At 38.5% G+C, this 19026-nt stretch overlaps 3 protein-coding genes across 3 annotated transcripts in view; all 3 read left to right on the forward strand.

The window, feature by feature from the left end:
* Positions 1-9360, forward strand: part of LOC138024639 (uncharacterized) — a 145969-nt gene extending 136609 nt beyond the window's left edge. Inside the window, exons 9-11 of the mRNA XM_068871861.1 lie at positions 2512-2659; positions 6647-6991; positions 8987-9360. Of these exons, the coding sequence (XP_068727962.1) occupies positions 2512-2659; positions 6647-6991; positions 8987-9360 (867 nt within the window). The remainder of the gene's footprint in view (positions 1-2511; positions 2660-6646; positions 6992-8986) is intronic.
* LOC138023238 (single-stranded DNA-binding protein 2-like) overlaps positions 1-19026 on the forward strand; it is a 278648-nt gene that overhangs the window by 169754 nt on the left and 89868 nt on the right. The gene's annotated exons all lie outside the window — the stretch shown is intronic.
* LOC138024806 (uncharacterized) overlaps positions 10399-19026 on the forward strand; it is a 23694-nt gene continuing 15066 nt past the window's right edge. The window contains exons 1-5 of the mRNA XM_068871984.1: positions 10399-10597; positions 12755-12957; positions 16922-17118; positions 17511-17603; positions 18939-19026. The exon at positions 18939-19026 is cut by the window's right edge and continues 803 nt beyond it. Coding sequence (XP_068728085.1) covers positions 10431-10597; positions 12755-12957; positions 16922-17118; positions 17511-17603; positions 18939-19026 — 748 coding nt within the window. The 5' untranslated portion in view covers positions 10399-10430. The remainder of the gene's footprint in view (positions 10598-12754; positions 12958-16921; positions 17119-17510; positions 17604-18938) is intronic.

Raw genomic sequence — 19026 nt, forward strand, 5'->3', positions numbered from 1 at the left:
TAAACATGAGGCATTACATAATGCCACTCATGGTATTATATAATTCTTCATTTTGCATTCCATTGTTCATCTATTTACCCCGCTATTTTGAAATCCCTGGGGCCACGTTGAAACCCCTCCCCTGGCTCTCAGGTTTGTTGGGTGAATTACCAGGTATAACAACTTACTCACGTGTCTTGATAAATTCATCCGATTGGTCAAAACGACTATTGAATATGGATGAGTATTTCAAAGGATACACCAAGCCATTTTGGCCGTTAGGTGGGTACGTTGTGCAATATGTGATTATTCTATGACAGTCTAAATTCATCAGTGTGTACGCTGAGCAACTTTATGATAGCTTTCCTTTCTATAGGTTTATCGTATATACTAAGGGTGCGTTCGATTTACTGTATTCTGGAATAAGAACACATGGAATATAAGTAAGAAAGCCTTCGTTTTTACGGAAATTCGCATTAAAGTTGTCAAACAACTGCTGAAATGCTATTTTAAACATATCTTTTTTATTTTTGTTGCTTCAAAACGCCAGAAATGTTTTGTCTGGAACCGACTGTCATATAACTCGTTTTCGAGGCCTGTAGATGCCCTCTTACTTACGATTTTTTCTCGTGGGGCACCTGTATATGGAATGTTCTTGTCCAATTTCTCCCTGAGCATACCGAAATGTAGATTCATTTTATCCCCTATGTCTTTTTAATCAGTATATGATCGACCCCCACTGGAAATCTTGTTAATCATTGTCGTCTTATGACCTAACGTACTGCTTATTACTTTTCGAGTTTCTCTTACGTTGTCGCTATTTTCTTGGATGTCGTGGTTGAAATATATTTTTTATAATTTTGATATTTACCTTGTTTCTGGTATTTCTCAGTATAATTTAGTCAGTCTAACTCATTCTTTGTTTTGACTACGTAGCTTGTTGTTCTTTATTCGCGGGTAAATTTGATTGTTGGAGGGAAATTGTTCAAGAATTCACCAAAATGGTTGATTTTGTTTTCCCTTGTGATTCACATTGGAAACCTGTCGTCAATGAAACGTTTCCAGTGGGCAGGTTAGCGAGAGTGTTCTTTCAAATAGCTGTTTTTCAACATGAAGCGTAAAAATGACTGCGAAGGCTTTTTCCGTTTTAGTCTCCTTTGCAATGCGTGAGTCTGCGAGCTTCTGCGCATTTGGAGTTAGTAAAAGAACGCCGCCATACAATGCATCTATCGTACGTTTCATTTTGACGTTTTGAAATTACATTCGTGAGAGTTGTAAGGTCATTTAGTTTGGCTTTGACACTACAAAGTTCATTATTTCACTCCTTTGTTCATCAGCTGGTACGTGTAGCTTTCTGTTTGGAGTTGCTCTTGGAGGAAGATCTGCTGGCGGCTGTGTGGATTCTCTTTAAGTTGGTTTCTGTGGAACTTAATCAGCATCGGTCTTATTTCTTTTACCCATTTATTTTTCTAAGGGGCCTCCTCAAGTTTTTCTTTCATCGTTTTGCTGAGGAAGAGGGAGGTAACACAAATGTGGATGGCATGATTTTAGAGTCCACTTAAGGATGGTGCCTGCAATTGTCATTACTCATATGTTTTGCACATCTCGAAATACTCGGGTTGCCGATAGGTAGTGCTTTCGAATACGAGGATATCTTTGGGCGGTTTAAAACTATGCGGAGAGAGCAGAACTCAGCAAGTGCTCTTGGTATGCAAAAAGAAAATTGGGGTTAACCATCCATTGTGCGGAGCTTCAATTCGGAAAAGAACGCTATATACATTGCTTTGTATTTTACAGCTTTTTACAAATATTGTTGATTAATTAACTTTGAAAAATGCTTGGCTACTCCCAATTTTCTTTTTGGATTTCAATAAAACTTGTAAAGATTTGCTATTCCCGCATATTCGTAAACAGGGAAAAAATACCTTTGAAGTACCTTATTACATGAAATTTCGCGATTTAAAAAAAAATCGCGAAATTTAAGTCACGCGAAAATTAAATGTCGCGAAAATAATATGACGAGAAAATTAAGTGACTCACATTATATCAATAGCTAAAACAGCGACTTTATTACACACCTTTATAACAATCATTTTGAGCTATTCTGTGGTAATGTTCTGGTCCTCTTCATCACTACTGCTTTCCGTCCTTACTCCAGGTAGCACTTCTTTTGTACAATCCTCAAACTGTCCAGTGTGTCTCACTCAAAAACGCGAAATTAAAGTGAGTCAAAACGCAAAATTTCGCAAAATCGCGAAATAAAGGTGTCGCGAAATATGCGAACCTCAAAATCGCGAAATTAACGTGTCGCGAAAATTTCATGTAATATGGTAGTGGGCACCGTCCTTAAAAAAGCCGGGGTGTCTGATACTGGGACAGTTGACATTAAACTTTTCAAAGTGAACATTCCCACCGTGAATTTGTCTTACCAAACAGAGCCGTCTGTCTTTACCTTATATTTAGGCTACTGTCATCATCTGTATCATCGTCACCGTCCATAATTGTCAGCATAAATTCTAATTTCTTTTGCAGGTCTTTCATGGAAATACTGGGCGAAACGACATTGTCAAGCATAATCTTGAGAAGGTTATCATAGCGAGCTTCGTCCGCTTTCAGCCAACTGACTTTTTTGGTCATAAGGCATTGAGAGTTGAGCTCTATGGAGCACTTAAATCTCTAGGTAACTCATGAACTTATTTTCTATAAGTTTTGCAGATCCATCTGCGTGTAATTATTTAAAAAGACAAAATTAGAAAAGAAAAAATGAACTCCATTTTTGAACTCGTTCTTTATGCGTATATGTTCAGGAATAGTATTTGACAGCCTTCAGTTAGCACTGTAAAAGTTCAACATATCCTCTATCTCTGAAATGACGATTATCTACGATTCCAAATTTTCTCTGGAATGACTGTAATCGTCAATTTAGATTACTCTGTCCCAGGACTTGTGGTAGCAGATGAAGAGAAAAAAAAGTAAGAGTTGCATCCCTGGACGGGATGTGAACCTGGAGCACCCACTGTGAAGGAGCTGTTTTTATCCACTTAACAACTAAAGATCAACTGGCTGACAATTGCACCAATTATTTATCAAGACTAAACTTGTAGTATATATAAATTCATTGCTGAATAGTGGTTAAGACTAGTACTTGATTTTAAAATGGTGAGCTTTTTCTTGAGGTTTGGTAATGAACATTTTCTGCTGTTTAAACTTGTTTGTTAGCCAGTGATAATACATGTTTACAGCGACATTCAGAAGAAAAAAAATTGACATTTTAAAAAAGTAATGTTCTAACAATAGGGCTGCGGTAGTCTAGTGGTTGGTTGAAAGGGTTATTAATCGAACATTCCCAGCTTTGAGTCTAGCGAGGCTAGGCATTGGGGTTCTGATTTATAAAAAAATAAGTCTGCAATGCGTACTTGTGTGGGATTTCAGTCAAATAGACGTTGATGATTAGCATTACAGTAAATGTAACACATTCTGTCATGTTATAGTGAATAAAGATTCCGTAGAATCCCAAGCTGCACAAACATGTTTGCACACCATTTGTCAGAATAAACCTGTTGGGATGACCGGTGAATAGTGGTAACAGTTTTCCAAAATCAGCAAACCAGCCCAACAAGATGGCACTTGCCATTTGCAATTGTTTTCGGCTGATGAGAGACTGGAAACTGGAAAATTTAGCAAATGGTATTTAAAGGAAATTTCTTCTGTTCCGTTTGGAATGGAAAAAGAGGTCTACCTCTGGATAGGTAGTCTAAAATTTTTGAATGGATTTTCCGGAAAATTAGGGTGCTTACCATTTGTCCAAAAAATCCGGAAATTTCAGTTGAAAGTGAAATGGAAAGGAAATTTTTGTAGAAAATCCGTTCAGAAATTGTGGACTATCTCTAGAAGTAGTCCTCTATTTCTGTTCGGAACAGAACGGCGGAAATTGCCTTACCATTTGCTAAACTTTCCAGTTTCCAGTCTCTCATCAGCCGACAACAATAACGGGAAAGCGAATTGCAAATGGTAAGCACCATCTCATTCGGTTGGTTTGCTGATTTTGGAAAAACCCTTTCATCGGTCATCCCAACCGGTTTATTCTGACACATGGTAAGCACTCTCACTGTTCTATTTGACTCTCAACAAAAATTTCCAGATTTTTTTGCTAAATGGTATTAAAAAGCACTGTAGCTCTCTTATCGTGCGGTTACACGGGGGTCTTTTTGTCATGGTAAGTGACCCTTTTACGATGGGAAACTGCATTTAGTGAGTATTACGCATGACAATTGGGTGCAATTGAGCATGTGAGTTTCTCAGCCACCAAATCTTTTGCAATTAACTGCCAAAATGTGTTAGAGTCAACATGCTTCAGGCATGAACACGCGACTTCAAAGACTCATGAAATATTTGCGTTCTATAAAGAGGTAAAGGCTGTCTTCTCTTATTTGTAAGTGGAAATATTGGAATCAGTCGCTAGTAGCAGAGGAGAATTTGTTTACAATAAAGCTGGATAAATCAGCAGGCAAGTGCAATTGTCAGCTAAGAGTTCATGCTTCCAGCTTTAATACAACACTGTATGTAAACTATACTTTTACAAATTAGCTTTTCTGTTTTAACATTACCAGTATTAAAGTGTGAACATTTTCGACAAGAAGTTTGAGGGCATTAGTTTTTGTGTGGGATTTCCCCACACTTTGTCAGCACCGGCGATATGCCTGGCTTTATTTGTTTTCGAGAGCTAAGTGTTTGTCACATGGTCACATGTCACAATCATTATTGCACTTGCCCGCTGATTTATCCGGAATTATCGTAAACAAATTCTCCTCTGCTACTAGCGACTGATTCCAATATTTCCGTTGATGAATAAGTAGACGGCATCTACCTCTTTGCTGAAGTAGTGTGTTCATGCCTGAAGAGTGTTGACAGACTAACACATTTTGGCAGTTACAGGTGTAATTGCAAAAGATTTGGTGGCTGAGAAACTCATATTCTCAAATCCACGCAATTGCAATGCGTTAGAAGCCCTAACCTGCAAAATGTTTACTTCAGTGACTCTTAACTCTGTCAATCACCGCCCCCTCCTTCCCATGTGATAACCTGGGGCCATGTCCAGCTTTGTCTGCTGACTGGGAAATACCCAAACCGCAGTAAATGGCCTTTCCCATCAAACGGGACAGTGGAAATTTCCTTACCATTTGCTATATTTTCCAGTTTCCAGTCCCTCATCAGCCGAAAACAATTGCAAATGGTATTAAGCGCTATCTCGTTGGGCTGGTTTGCTGAGTTAGGAAAAACTGTCACCATTATTCACCGGTCGTCCCAACCGGTTTATTGGGACAAGTGGTAAGCACCCCTAATCTCCTCGAAACTAGAAGTCCAAACATGTTTCTACCCTAATCATTTTCTCGTCTGCAGCTTGGAGATTCTACGGAATCTTTACTAGGCATTTACCACAACGTGTATAAGATGACATTAATGTATTACGAAATATTTCCTGCAAAGCTAATCATCAACGTTTATTTGACTGAAATCCCACACAAGTACACATTGGCAGTGAGGTTACCACAAAGTGCTAATTGTAAATCTACAGGATAATACTGGACTTTGTCATTATATGATATCTGTCTGTGAAACTTCGGTTGTTGGTAGCAATAAACAGGAGTTGAAAGTAAAGAAACAATTTCAGGTACAAATTTCTTCCGACAGTTGCAGACTGCGTCACGCATACTTTCAATGTGCAATTGCAGACAGTTCTGTCTGAGAAGTGGAATTTTGTACGATTGTTCCTTATTCATCCAAGAATTTCTTGCATATGCAAACAGAAAGGGGGTTTTCACGCACTAAAATACATTGTAAATACCCAGCAGTCCGTGGGTTAACTTAATCTCCTCCCTCCGAATCTCCAAAACTAAGACCTATGACAAATCAAGAAATATCTAGACGTAAATTGTCAGTTTTGCTCTGTGAAAGCTCACAAGAAAGCTAAGTTGAAGGGTTGTACATGTACCCTGGTCCCAGAGGTTTTTCTTGATTTTTCCCCGCGTGAAAGAGCCGCGAGGCGGCGAATGCGAGTCGCGAAGCGGCGAGAAAGAAAAACGCTTCGCGGCTCTCTCATGCGGGGAAAAATCAAGAAAAAAATCTGGTACCAGGGTATTGTACATGTAAAACTCACTATACAGTAACATATTTATAATCTTAACTCGTTTTGTGTCAGAGTGAAAAACTCAAATTTATTTCAAAGTGTTTACAAGTACCTCAACTTTTCTTGGTTTATACGACTTCTCCCTACCTCGTAACTTTTAGATTGAATGGAGAAAACAAGTAAAATTCACCAAATGGCAACAGCGGAGAAGAGTAATGGCCACCACACACAAAGACTCATTCCCAGGGTCCTCGCTCTTCCTATTAGAGATCATGCATGTGACAAACACTTGACAAAATTTTTTTTATTAATTTCCCATAATCCCTAGCAAGAGCTAAGCGTCCTAAACTGACGATAATAGTCAATTTAGAGAAACTTAGGAATTGCCGATAATCGTCATTTCAGAAGTAGAGTATGGGTTGAAATTAGTTACGTATAAAGAACGATTTTCTAGCTCATTTGAATTTAATAAGTAGTGGTGTTTCTGGACTTGTGCGGTATTCTGTATTCAGCAATTCATTTTTCTCCATACCATGCCAGTTCCTGTTGAAGCTCCTGTTCTTGTCAAGTTGACTGCACAATCATCGACTAGTGTGAGTGCTTCTTGGAAACTTCCAAAACGGTACTACGACAAAAGAAACTTGATATCCTTTAAACTTCTTTACCAGAAGCAAGACTCCAACGTATCAGAAATACAAACTATCAAAGATGTGGCTTGGGAAATTTACGCAAAAAATGTTGCAATTATCAATGGTTCGTTGGTTTTCTTCTGGCAAGTTACAGGGCTTGAGAAATTCACAAAATATGAATTTAAAGTGTGTATCTTCAGTTCTGTGGAGTGTGGGCCAAAGAGTTCGTCAAAGTTTGCAAGGACATTGAAAGATGGTAAGGGAATGTAGCTTTTTATCAGGCTTAGTACACCTAGTCAATTCAATCAATCAATCAGTCAGTCATTTATTTTAACACGTTACGTCAAAGAGCTATAAAACTCGAACGTGTGTAAATAAAATCTATAATAATTACAGCCATATAATATAATTCTTGGTTTGCACCCACGTGACACGGCGGCCATGTTGGTTGGTAACACAATACAATTTCTTTTCGCAGAATTTGCATAATAATAAAGTTTAGTTCCCAGCGGAGAGACAGCTTATTGTTCTTACCAACCAACATGGCCGCCGTGACGTCAGATACAAACCAAGAATTCAATTTTAAAAACAACAAAAAGCCACATACTAAAAAACGTGACTTGGAAAATTCTAAAACTGTTCTAAAAGCAGTTAAAAGCTACAATTGTACTTTATAAGACACGTTCTAAAAAAACTGCAATCGTGCAATTTACTTCTGAAGTCACTAGCATCACTTGAAAGACGCACATGAGAAGGCAAACTGTTCGATAACTTAGTTAATGAATAAGTGACAGAATTCGTCTTAAATTTATAATTAAATTTAGGTAACTCCAAATTCAAGCCCTCGCCTCTTAGCCTATACCGTGTATGCCTGTATTAAAAAATGCTAGCGATGTATGTAGGACCCGTACCATTTAGACATTTAAAAAGAAGTATTAACGGCTGATGTAAGCGCCTACAACATAAAGATGTCATGCTAGCCGCAGTGAGCAGTTCGTCGTATGAAATTGACTCGTTGTGCCCGATTAATGTTCTCAAAATATAACAGTTGCCTTCTTCGAGACGGTTGCGTTGACCCGTACCTATGCCTACAAACAAAGGGCCACAGTATTCGAGATGAGGTAATATAAATGCTTTATAAAGTTTATCATTGCATCATGAGGAAGAAAACGCCTTATTCTTTTCAGTGCAGAAGCCTTGGCATAGGCTTTCTTTAGTTGATCTGATATGTGTTCTTTATAGGATAGGTCCTTGTCTAGAGCTACTCCAAGAATCAGTTAATAGATCGGACAAACTTTATTTGAGCATTATTAAGAAATAAAGAATAATGATAGGCACAGGGTCGGACAGAGAATGCTTGAGTCTTAGCACAGTTCACTGTTAAATAGTTGGACTCAAACCACGACGAAAGAGCCTGGAGATCCTTGTTGAAGGAAAATTCTAGAATGGTGGGAGATACATCTGACAGGTAGGCAGTCGTGTCGTCAGCGTACAGCCGCAATGAGACATTAGGAACACAAAAATTCAAATCATTAATGAATACATGTATGTTGAACAACAACGAACCCAATAGTGAACCTTGAGGAACGCCAGATTTAACTGTTTTGAAGTCAGAGCATACATGTACGCCATCTAATCTGACACATTGTTGACAACCTAGCAGGTAGGTGGACATCAGTTCCAAGGCTCATGTAGAAAAGCCATAGGCCTTCAACTTCGCGAGCAGAAGGCTATGGTCTATGGCGTCAAACGCTTTGCTCAAGTCCACAGCAACCACCGCTACAGCTTCTTTGTTATCAATACTGCTCCTCTAATCTTCCGTCATTTTTAGCAATGCAGTGCAGCAAGAGTGAGTTTTCATAAATCCAGATAAGTTTGAAGAAAAAACGTTATGAAATGCAATTGGGGGCAATGTAGTGAATTACAGCTGAATGAAGTCGCAATTTCCAATGCCCATATAGACAGACAATAATTATTCCGCATGGTGTGGGAGAAGATAGAATAAATTTAGATATTTGCAAATTTAGAATATGAAAATAATGGTGTTTTTATTTATTGATTGATATATTCATTTATTTACGTATTTTTGTGTCCCTGATTAGCCATCTTTGTTTAAATTAATTTCCTTTATTGGAAGAAAGGAAGAAAGTTGCTTTTCAATTATGAATGGTTGAATCACATTTCTTCTATTTCATTCCATGGGCAAAGTTCATTCTGATTTCTTGTCTTTGCTACATTTGAAATCTTTCAGTCCCATCAAAAGCTCCTAGCAATTTTACGGTAACTGCTAACACATTTACGGCTATCATAGCGTCCTGGCAGCTTCCTTCCCCTGACTCCAGACATGGAATCATTATAGGATTTAAGATATTCTTCAGGAAAGAAGGCTCCGATATTTACAGAGTAGAAAAAAATTCTGTTTCCAACAACACGATGTACACAAAAAATGTCACCGGATTGGCTAAATTTACACAATATGGATTTCAGTTGTTGGCCTTTACCTCCGCTGGTGATGGAATGAACAGTCCTGTTCTGTACGATTCCAAACACGAGAAAACTGATGAAAGCCCGAGGCCGTTAGGCCGAGGGCTTTTTTTGTTTTCGAGTGTTTGGAAACCCCGGTAAAACACGAAGCATGAGTTTTTGAAATGGCTTCTCAATCGGTGCCTAATTGCAAACAAAAGAAAGCGCACAGTTGGTGATGGTAATGTCAGTGTTTTTTCCCAACTGAAGCTTGTTTATTTCAAGTAGCCACAATTTGCATTTAGTGGCGTGCAGCTAGTTCCGAAACATGGATGGGTTAGGTGAGGATGAATTTTGCCGGTTTCGACCGCCCAAAAGTGTGCAAGAAGAAGATTCTTTGCTTGTACAGTCCAAGCCTAAAAGTACACGGTACAAAGACAAGTGGGCCGTTGTTTGGATATCCAAACACGCTGTTTTTTTACCGCGGTATCAAGGTGCATCCATGTGACCTAAATGCGGTCACGCAATTGGATTATCACTTGATGAATTTTTAATGAGTTTAAGAAGTTATGTGTCAAAAGCTCAGTCAAGCATAACAAAGGAAACTATGTACATGTACCATTAAAGGAAATTTAAGTCAGATGAAAAACAGTTTAAACATGAACTTTGCCACACTTTGGCTTTCTTTGTATCTCATTTTGTTGCAATTTGATTGATTACTTTAAACAAGCCTTGAAATGTGATTGGTTGTTTTGTTTTAGTGTTCCTTTCTCAATGACTGGGGCAAAAGTGCCATTTAGAGCAAGCAAAGTGTGATTCGTGAATAAATCACACTGCTGAGGGCAAGGATCATTACAAACTGTGTTGCTGTTTCTTTCATATCATTTATGTGTCATTGAAATCTGAACTGTAGAGTCTCCATATTTACCAGGGGCATAAAAGGCCAATAATATCCAGAGACTAGGGAAAATATTTCATAAAAGAAACGTTGCATTAGATTTCAAAGGCATAAAGTTTATCGTTGCACTGATGTATAACGGGTGAAAGTGTTTCATGTTGCAAATGTTAATCGTTATTGCATGTGAAGTCATCTGCAGATATACCTGTTCATGAGAGGTAAGCGTAATAATAACATTGTTCCTTAGTTTTAAACACACAGATAGTTAAATGCATGTGCTAAAAATTTCATGAAAACTGTTGCATTAAAAAGTTGATTCTATTTTATAGCAGTTATGAATTATGTAACCATGCAGCCGCCATTGTTAGATGACAGTGGAGCAGGTTTTTTCATTGCGAGTATTCTTGGTTTTTCCATTGGTGGTATATCTTTGCTTGGCTTTCTCCTTCTTATTGGTTTTTCTTGCCATAAAAGGGGAAGGAAGAAGCATCCTGCAAAGTGGTAAGCTTTTTTTTCTTTTAATTGGTACAGTAGTTTTTAATGACTCATAAATTGAGGTAGATAACACAATGCTTCTTTTTTCAAACTACGATAAAATAATAATAATAATAATAATAATAATAATAATAATAATAATAAAACCTTTTATGTATTGCAAAAGCTGAAAACTGCCTGCAATGAAATTGACAAAGGACATTGTAGATTTTAATATGATCAGAAAGAAGTAAAGTCGTGCTAAGGCCAAATATATGCAATTTTCGACACAAGAACTTTTGCCTACGCAAAGATAATACATTGTTGGGGAAAAAACTTATCAGTACAGTGATCACGCAAATCATAAAACCCATGTACATTTGTATTCCCAAAAATGAGTTAAATTTTATGGCTGGATTCGTTTGCAAATTTACGATAAAGGGAACAAAAGGAAAATTTCACGTCTAATGAATAAAATTCAGTAGAGCTGTGAATTCACAGTTTGTTTTTATTGCTATGCAAAAACTTACGGTGACTTTCAAAATCTCTGGCTTTTCTATCTTGAAGCAAATAGTATTGTGAAAATTTAGACAAATGTCGTAAATTGGGTACACGAAGTAGTGATCGGAAGGTCGTAGGTTCGACTCCTGAAAAGTAGCACTTGGATTTTTTTCGAGTATCCCAGAAACACCATCAAAATCATGGACAATGCCCTGGTTCCAACGAGTCTCCTATAGCTCAGTGCTTGAGTATCCGAACTAGTCATCTAAAGGCTGTCGTAGGTTCAATACCTGCAAAGGAGCTCTCGGATTCTTTCCAAGTATAACTGAGTTACCATCGGAAATATCCTCTCTTAATTTCATTCACCGGCATTAAAATTTGTCATCCACTTCATTTAATATAATTATAGCGAGAATGCATGCTGCAGACATTTTCAGTCCTTGCAGTTTAGAGGCACAGATGTCATTGGAACCTACGATCATGGACAAATTCGGCCTTTGGGACACTCATTCCAGTGCACATTTTTGGGACTTCACTGAGACGCTTTTCCCCCTCCCCACCCAATCAATGTTGGGCATAAACTGGTTGGTCCACTCTCAGTCCTGCACACTGTTTTCAGTTCATTTCCCTCAAGTAACATTGAATGGGGGAAAGGGGGTTGCAAAAGAGTCCATCATATGCGATAAGTGAGTTGAAAGATAAAATGCTGAATTGTTCTTAACAATTTGTCCATGATTCTAGTTTAATGGCCTAGCTTCCACTAGTTTCCTATCGCTCAGGGGCAGATAGAGCATCCAAACTAGTTATCGGAATGTCGTACAGTGTAGGTTCGACTCCTGCAGATGGCCACTCTGATTTTTTCAGAGTACCCCTGAGTCAACATCGAAAAATAAACATCTCGTTCTATACAATTGCAAATGTACTCCATTTCGACACTTCAGTCCTAGCAGTAAAGAGACTGAGATAATTGTCACATGAGCGTAACTGGGCTAATATCTCTAAGACAGTTTTCTCCGAAATGCTCATTTTTGGCGAGTAGGCCTTTTGGATGTTGTCCTTTCATAATAGAGTGTTTTCACGTGACGTCACGGTGGCCACATTGGTGTCCCTAAACAAAGGAACAGCGGCCATGTTGGTGTCCCCAACTAATTCTCCGGGAATTGAGCTCTGTTGTGTCATACAAACTTTTTCCTTTGTTTCGGTAGAAAAAACAAAGTTAATGATCACGTGTGAGTGAAAACACTCTATACCCTGAAAAATCCCATAATTTCACAAATTTAGTTTTTTATGACATCACACTTTAGAACTCTGTGAGGTAATCAGAAGATCCAAGGGTGGGTCGAGGCTGCAGGGTATCATTAGGAGAGATGTAGGGTTGTTCAAATGATGATTTGTGAGCCAAATCTCATTTAAGCCTCAATGTTTGGTCTCGCGTAGTCTCAGAGTTGCATAAACAAAACAAAAAGATAGCAAGAAAGGCTGTTGTGAAAGCTCTTTTTTGTTTATGGTCCAAAGGTAAAGCACTCGTAGCCAACTGTTAGGGATAAGCCCCATTCCTTCTGCGACCTAAAATAAAATTTGTTGTGAATTTGCGTGAGTCCCATAACTTACTAAACCCTGGTTCCACATCTGGATAGCTGTAATTGATGTTGTTCCTTTGGGTTGTATTTTTTTTTCTTTTAGGACAGCAAAGGATATTAAACCACTGAATTCCTGCGAAATTCCTCCGGAGAGAATAGAATTATTGGAAGAGGTTGGTCAAGGAGCATTTGGGAAAGTGCACAAAGCCAAATTGATTGACGGATTGGAGTTCTTTAACAAGAATACCAAAGACTGCTGTGAGAAAAATTTCAAGTACAAGATCGTTGCTGTTAAAGAATTACATGGTGGGTATGAAAGTGTCTATTCCTTGTATGGATCACACACCGAAGTAATTACCTTGCATTTGTATCCCCTGTAGTCAATTAAGGTAAATAAGTACGCAGTGCAAGCATCAACTATTTAGCTTCGACTTCAACTGCATTGTATTATTATTTTGGATGTTTGTTCTAGAGAACTGCCCCACAATAGTTGAATACCTCTTCATATAGTTTGTTGGCCGTTTGGGTATGGCTAGCCTTTACATCGAATAGGGCCTTGCAGTTTGGAAAAATTTTAGTCATCTACATGTAGTCAGGTGTCAAATATTTATGTCTTGGACTTTGCGATACAGTAGCTTTTCGCTTTGCACGAGACACACGTCTCATTCAGAAGCATGATGCCATTAATGGTACTTCGTAATTTGTCAAAAGGAGTTCCCTTAGGCCTAAGAACTTCAATTCATGTATCGCTCTTTGTTTGGGGTTTTGGATGTCGTCATGGTAAGAGGGTCAGTTTGTGACTCCTATACCAAGTAACGTGAATATCTTATTATATAGCGGTATGTCGATGAGTGTGATTGCACTTATGTCATGCCACTGCATGCGACCCTCAAGGGTGAACCGGTTTAGGGCGATTAAAGGACTACTTTACGGGCTTGACTTCGAAATATAGTGTTGTTGATGCAGGGATAAGGGACACTTGATTTATTCCCTTGACTCAATAAGCTGTAAACTCAAGTGATGCTATGATCCTCGCAGTTATGAACGCAATTTTTGCAATTGTAGTTGAAGTCCTGAATTTTTCAGGCCTCTTTACGCAATTGCAAAAATTGCGTTCATAACTGCGAGGATCATAGCTTCACTTGATTTCATATCTGCAGTTCATATATGATCCATTTCATATATAATTTCATCGTTGATTCATTCCTCACGGGAACATTGAAACCCACAACTGCGAGGATCATATATGATCCATTTCATATATAATTTCATCGTTAAGCTGTAAAGTGAGATTTTATTTAGCAATTATTCCGCGAGCGCACATCAAATATCAGATTGTAAATAGCTAACGAGGCGCGTAGTGTCAATTTGGCGATAACCAGTCTCATATCCAACAAGTGCGAATGGAATAATTGTTTTATTAAATTTTCATTACATTCTGAACGCTTGGACATTTGGCAATTAAGGCCAATTAGCTTCCAATTAGGTCATACAGTATATGAGCTGATAACCGAGATTGAGTGAACCAATGACAAAGCTAGAAACACAATATATTCAGAGGTTTAATAATAAAATATAACCAGGTATAAGATACTGAATTACTTGGGAAATATTCTGTCTGAGTATAAATTAAAGCTCCTTGTGGTAATAACATATTGCTGAAAGAAAAACTAATGATACCTCGATTACTTGGGAATTTAAGACGATATGACACCAACTGTAAAGACCACGTGGACAGGAAACTTAGACTTAAAAGGATCAGACTTGACAACTCATAAAGTTTGTAAAAATAAAATTAATTACTGAGAAACTATTTATACAAAACCCATGAAACAATAATTAAGGAAATGTCAAGGATTTAAACTAATTACTCGCATATCAGTCCTTTTCAAGCTTCTGAGTGACAGCTACTTCTTGAAATGTAGCTTCTGATTTGTATCTCACGGAGGCACGGAAGCTACTGGCATCAAAGACTCCATATGCTGGTTTTTGTGTTCAAGGTACGAAAACGCAACTCCTAATCAGTGTTTGGTCTGCTGTGCATTTTTGGGTGTCCTGTGCAATTAATAAGCGAGCATTTTATGAGATTGCATTTGTGTCAACACACATTTGCCGCCTTGAGGCGCTTGCTTACGTTCTGCCTCACTTAGACGCGCTAACCCACGTGGTGATTCGTTTGTCCTCGGCGTTCATCAGCAGGGGAATCAATCTCGTTTTGTGCACCCAGGCGCCCAAGATGGTATCGGTATTGCTTAAACGGGCGCGCAAGTGTTATTGATAAGATAAGATAAGATAAGATAAGATAAGATAGTTTGAAACGTTTGCTGAGGTCTGATATTCTGTTTTCGAAAAGTTTTCATCCTTTAAAAGTTTTAACGTTTGTTTGTTTACATGTCAGTTTAATTCTCAAGCTTAACACAGAAAAAATTTTAGTCAGTTCTAAAAATCTTTCTGTATTCATTAGCAATCATCATTTCAAATTTCAGAGAATGGGGTCCGGCTGCGAATATTTTACGAATTTTTTTTAAGGTTCTCTCAAAAGGGCAAGTTGATGTTATGCATAATCGGGCACGTTTAGGCAATCAAGATACGTGTGTGACGCGTCACAAATATGTTTTCACAAAATGTTCCCAATTCGTCAAGTATTACCACAGAAGACAAGAACATCATTCTAAAAGCTTATTCTACGCAAAAAGTAGGTTCTGGAGGTAATTTTGAGAGTGGAAATCAAGTTTACGGCCGACGGTAAATACAAGAACATTGTTGAGGCCGCATGGAATATTTAAAACGTTTACACAACAAAAAGATACTAACCCCACTTTGACTATATGAAAATCCTTTACTATTGCCATCAAGTTTATCCAGATATCTTCACTAGGCTCTTACGAATTAAGCTCTCTATGTAATTTTTTTCCGTAAGATTCCCTGGATTTCATTCCCTTCGGTGCGGGTTATTTCTGTCTCGCTCGATGGCGATTTTCGGCATATCACAGTATGATATCATTTCAACAATCCTTTGTTTATTTCAACCGATCTCAATAAAAACTGGCCAGTGATTGTCTAATTTCATAAACATCCGGTATGCCAAATTTGTAAGGAAATGGAAGTAACGCAATTTCTCAACAATCTTACCCTGAACGGCTGCGATTTTGCGGCCGCGGTGGAGGAGGTGTGGGAAATGGATTCAAAAGCAAATTCAGTTTAAATTGATGATTGGATGCTCTTAAAAATGACCGAAAAAATTATCCAAAGAAATGTTTTTGAACAAAATGAGGACCCGGATTTTAAAGCGCTGATTGGCCTTAGAGCGACCGAGCCCTGTAGAACATCTATTGCACCAGTAAGGGCCTGTTTACATGGAGATAGGGTGACCCTTCTAGAAGGGGCACCCTCTTAGAAGGGTAAACCTTGCCTATTGTATTTTCTGCTTTGGTTTACATGAGAGGTAGGGTCACCCTAGGGGTAGGGCCACCCTATCTGCTTGGTAGGGTAACCCTAGGAGGGCCAACATTTTGCCACGTGAACACTTGAGGTAGGGTCACCCTTCTAGCAGGGTCAACTTTGTGGGATCGGATTACTGTCAGATTGCAGCGAAAGTCTGTAATGAGGGTCACCCTTTCTCCATGTAAACAGGCCCTAAAACAAAATGTTCTATTAACTTGCCTGACGCACTCTACAAGCACTTGGACAGAACCATAAGATATCACTAGCCTTCACAACCTTTTCTCTGTGCGCAACCCTCACTTTCAAATAAGCAAAAAATATTTATCTATCGCACGAACCATCCATCCTTCCCCCTCAACTGCTACCTGTACGCCTACAAACATATCGAACTCACTCTCCTAAGCTCCGACTACCCCTAGTTCTAAAAACTAAAACTCCATTGGTTTTTGTTTTCAGTAGGACAGGTTTGACTAGTTAAAGTCGAAAAAGTCCGGAAGTACAGTGAAAACAGCTCGTCTTAAGTATAGCGGGTTAAAAATGCAAGCTGTTTTCTCAAGCGAAAACCAGGGATTGTCTCGCCTTTATGACCGGAAATTCCCTCAAAGAGTTATACTATTTCGAGAGATGGTATATAACTCATAAATGCCACAACCAATTACATTGCCCGTAGTGACAGAAAAACGGAAATACTGGGTTGTGCTTTACCTCATACACTGCAGTCAGATTACAATAAATAGATAACCGTTCATCACACTGCACATGAGACACTAAGCAACCTACTTTGAAACTGATTTGTTCAACATTATTTCATAACTTTTTTTTCAAGAAAACGCCAATGAAGGGCAGAAATTAGAATTTCTGAACGAGATTGAGCTCATGAAGGTATTGGGAAAGAGTCCAAACGTGCTGAGTTTTGTGGGCTGTTGGACAGAGGCCACTCCACAGAAGACGCCTCTTCGTCTGATTATGGAGTATGTTCCCCATGGAGACTTGCTTCACTGGTTGAGAGCAAAAAGAAGTCAGGTAATTATGCTAGCCAAACATCATTAGTAAGCCAATTCCTATAGATGCATTAAGTATTAAGGGGAAAACAAAGAATATTACAACATTTGGATAGGAAAATTAAAACGAGTGTTTTGTCCTAAAGCGAGCTTCACTGACATCTTAAAACTAAAATCATTTGGCCCCAGTTGTTCCAAGGGTGGATAGCGCTATCCACGGGATAACTCAATCGGTTTTGCTAGTGTTTATCCGCTGGATAATGATTTATCCGGTGGATGGCGCTATCCACCTTTTGAACAATCGAGGCCTGGGTGTTAGCCAAAACAAATTATATGGTTGTGACTTTTTGGGTCAATTAGGACCACAAACCGTTATTAATGATAATACTTACAATTGCTCACTTGTATACACAGATTAGAGGCTCTACCTTGGAAGCTGCCCTTATTACTGAAAGCAAAAAACAGTATGCAGGAACAAAAGAATGCAACACAGCTACACTAGGCCAGGTAATTGCTTCCTAATTTTGATATGATGTTAAATCCAGGATACAGACCTGATAGATCTTTATTCTCATTCCTTTGTGCCATTTTTTTTTAAGTGGAGCAACATGAACTGCCTAAAGCCTACAGTAAACAGTATAGGATAGCCTTGTACAAATTATGTGCCTACAGCTGAAGCTTATAGATACATGTACCAACAGGCCATATAATTGTGATTCAGGGATGCGGCTAAGTGCAGGATGCTGGTGAAAATCGCCGCTTGAGAAAGGGGTGAATTTTTACCGTCGATCGAAGCAACTGAGAAGACCGCAAATTATTCTCCACAAAGTTCAAAAGTCATCCGATGTGTTAATAAAAAAAATGAATTTCTGTTAATTTATACAGAATTATCATTAGAATTTATCGATACTGGAAATGAAGTGAAAGCGTTGTTTAAGTACTTTTGTGCTTGTCTTCTCTTTCCCTGTATTTGCCACCTTGAACAGTGCCGGGTGTTGCGAGACACTGGAAACAATCTTGTTACCAGGTCTGTTTGATGCTCAGAGCGCGAACTTACCGCCTCAATAGAACCTTCAACCGGATGAATTTATTCTTAGCTGCATCCCTGGTGATTATGGTTTACAGATAAATTTAAATAAGGTTTTTAATTGAACGTTTAAAAAACTGTTAAGCCGCTGTTACACCTTGAAACTATTCGCAGATACTTGTGGATAACGGCGCTGCGAAACACTTTTCAGGAGACATTCGTGACACTTTTTTGAACTTCTGTTGCGAGACAAGTTTCACGAAAAGTAGAACCGCTTTCCACTTCTCTAACGGTCACAGCAATCGCGGTGGTGATAAAAACAGGAGTTTCACTCTGTACCACCACTTGGAAACTGGTTTCGCTTGGTCTTGTTACGCTACGCTGCGTAAGCCAATCAATAACCGGCTAAGGCCATGTAAACAACATTTCAAGACAACTTTCAACGTTCCTGAACGAGCTTCGACCTTTTATGTTACACGGTGCAACGCCTGCTAAACTTTTTTGCAGCGCCGTTGCACACAAGTCTCAGCTAAAAGTTTTAATGTGTAACAGGGGCTTTATGCTGCCGTTGATAATTTTGAAGTGATCATGTAATCTGTTGTTTCTCTTACTAGAAGGGCAATCTGACATTTAGAGTTTTAGAGTTCTAGAAGGCAGAGTAGAGTGTTAACACAAATTGATTTGACTGTAAAAAAAATAAAAGGTAGCCCAAAAAAGGTAATTAACTTGAAGGCTGAGGCTTAAATCAATGTTTGCATGTTAACTCAACTGCAATGAATCTTTTGTTAATTTAACAGAATAAATTTCTCACTTAGGGTGGTGAAGCAGATGGGATTAAAACAGATGTGTTGTATGAAAACAGTTGCATTTCCGCATGTGCCTCAGAACATGAGGAAATCATCG

The sequence above is a fragment of the Montipora capricornis genome, chromosome 11, assembly GCF_036669925.1.
Source record: "Montipora capricornis isolate CH-2021 chromosome 11, ASM3666992v2, whole genome shotgun sequence".
Taxonomy (NCBI): domain Eukaryota; kingdom Metazoa; phylum Cnidaria; class Anthozoa; order Scleractinia; family Acroporidae; genus Montipora; species Montipora capricornis.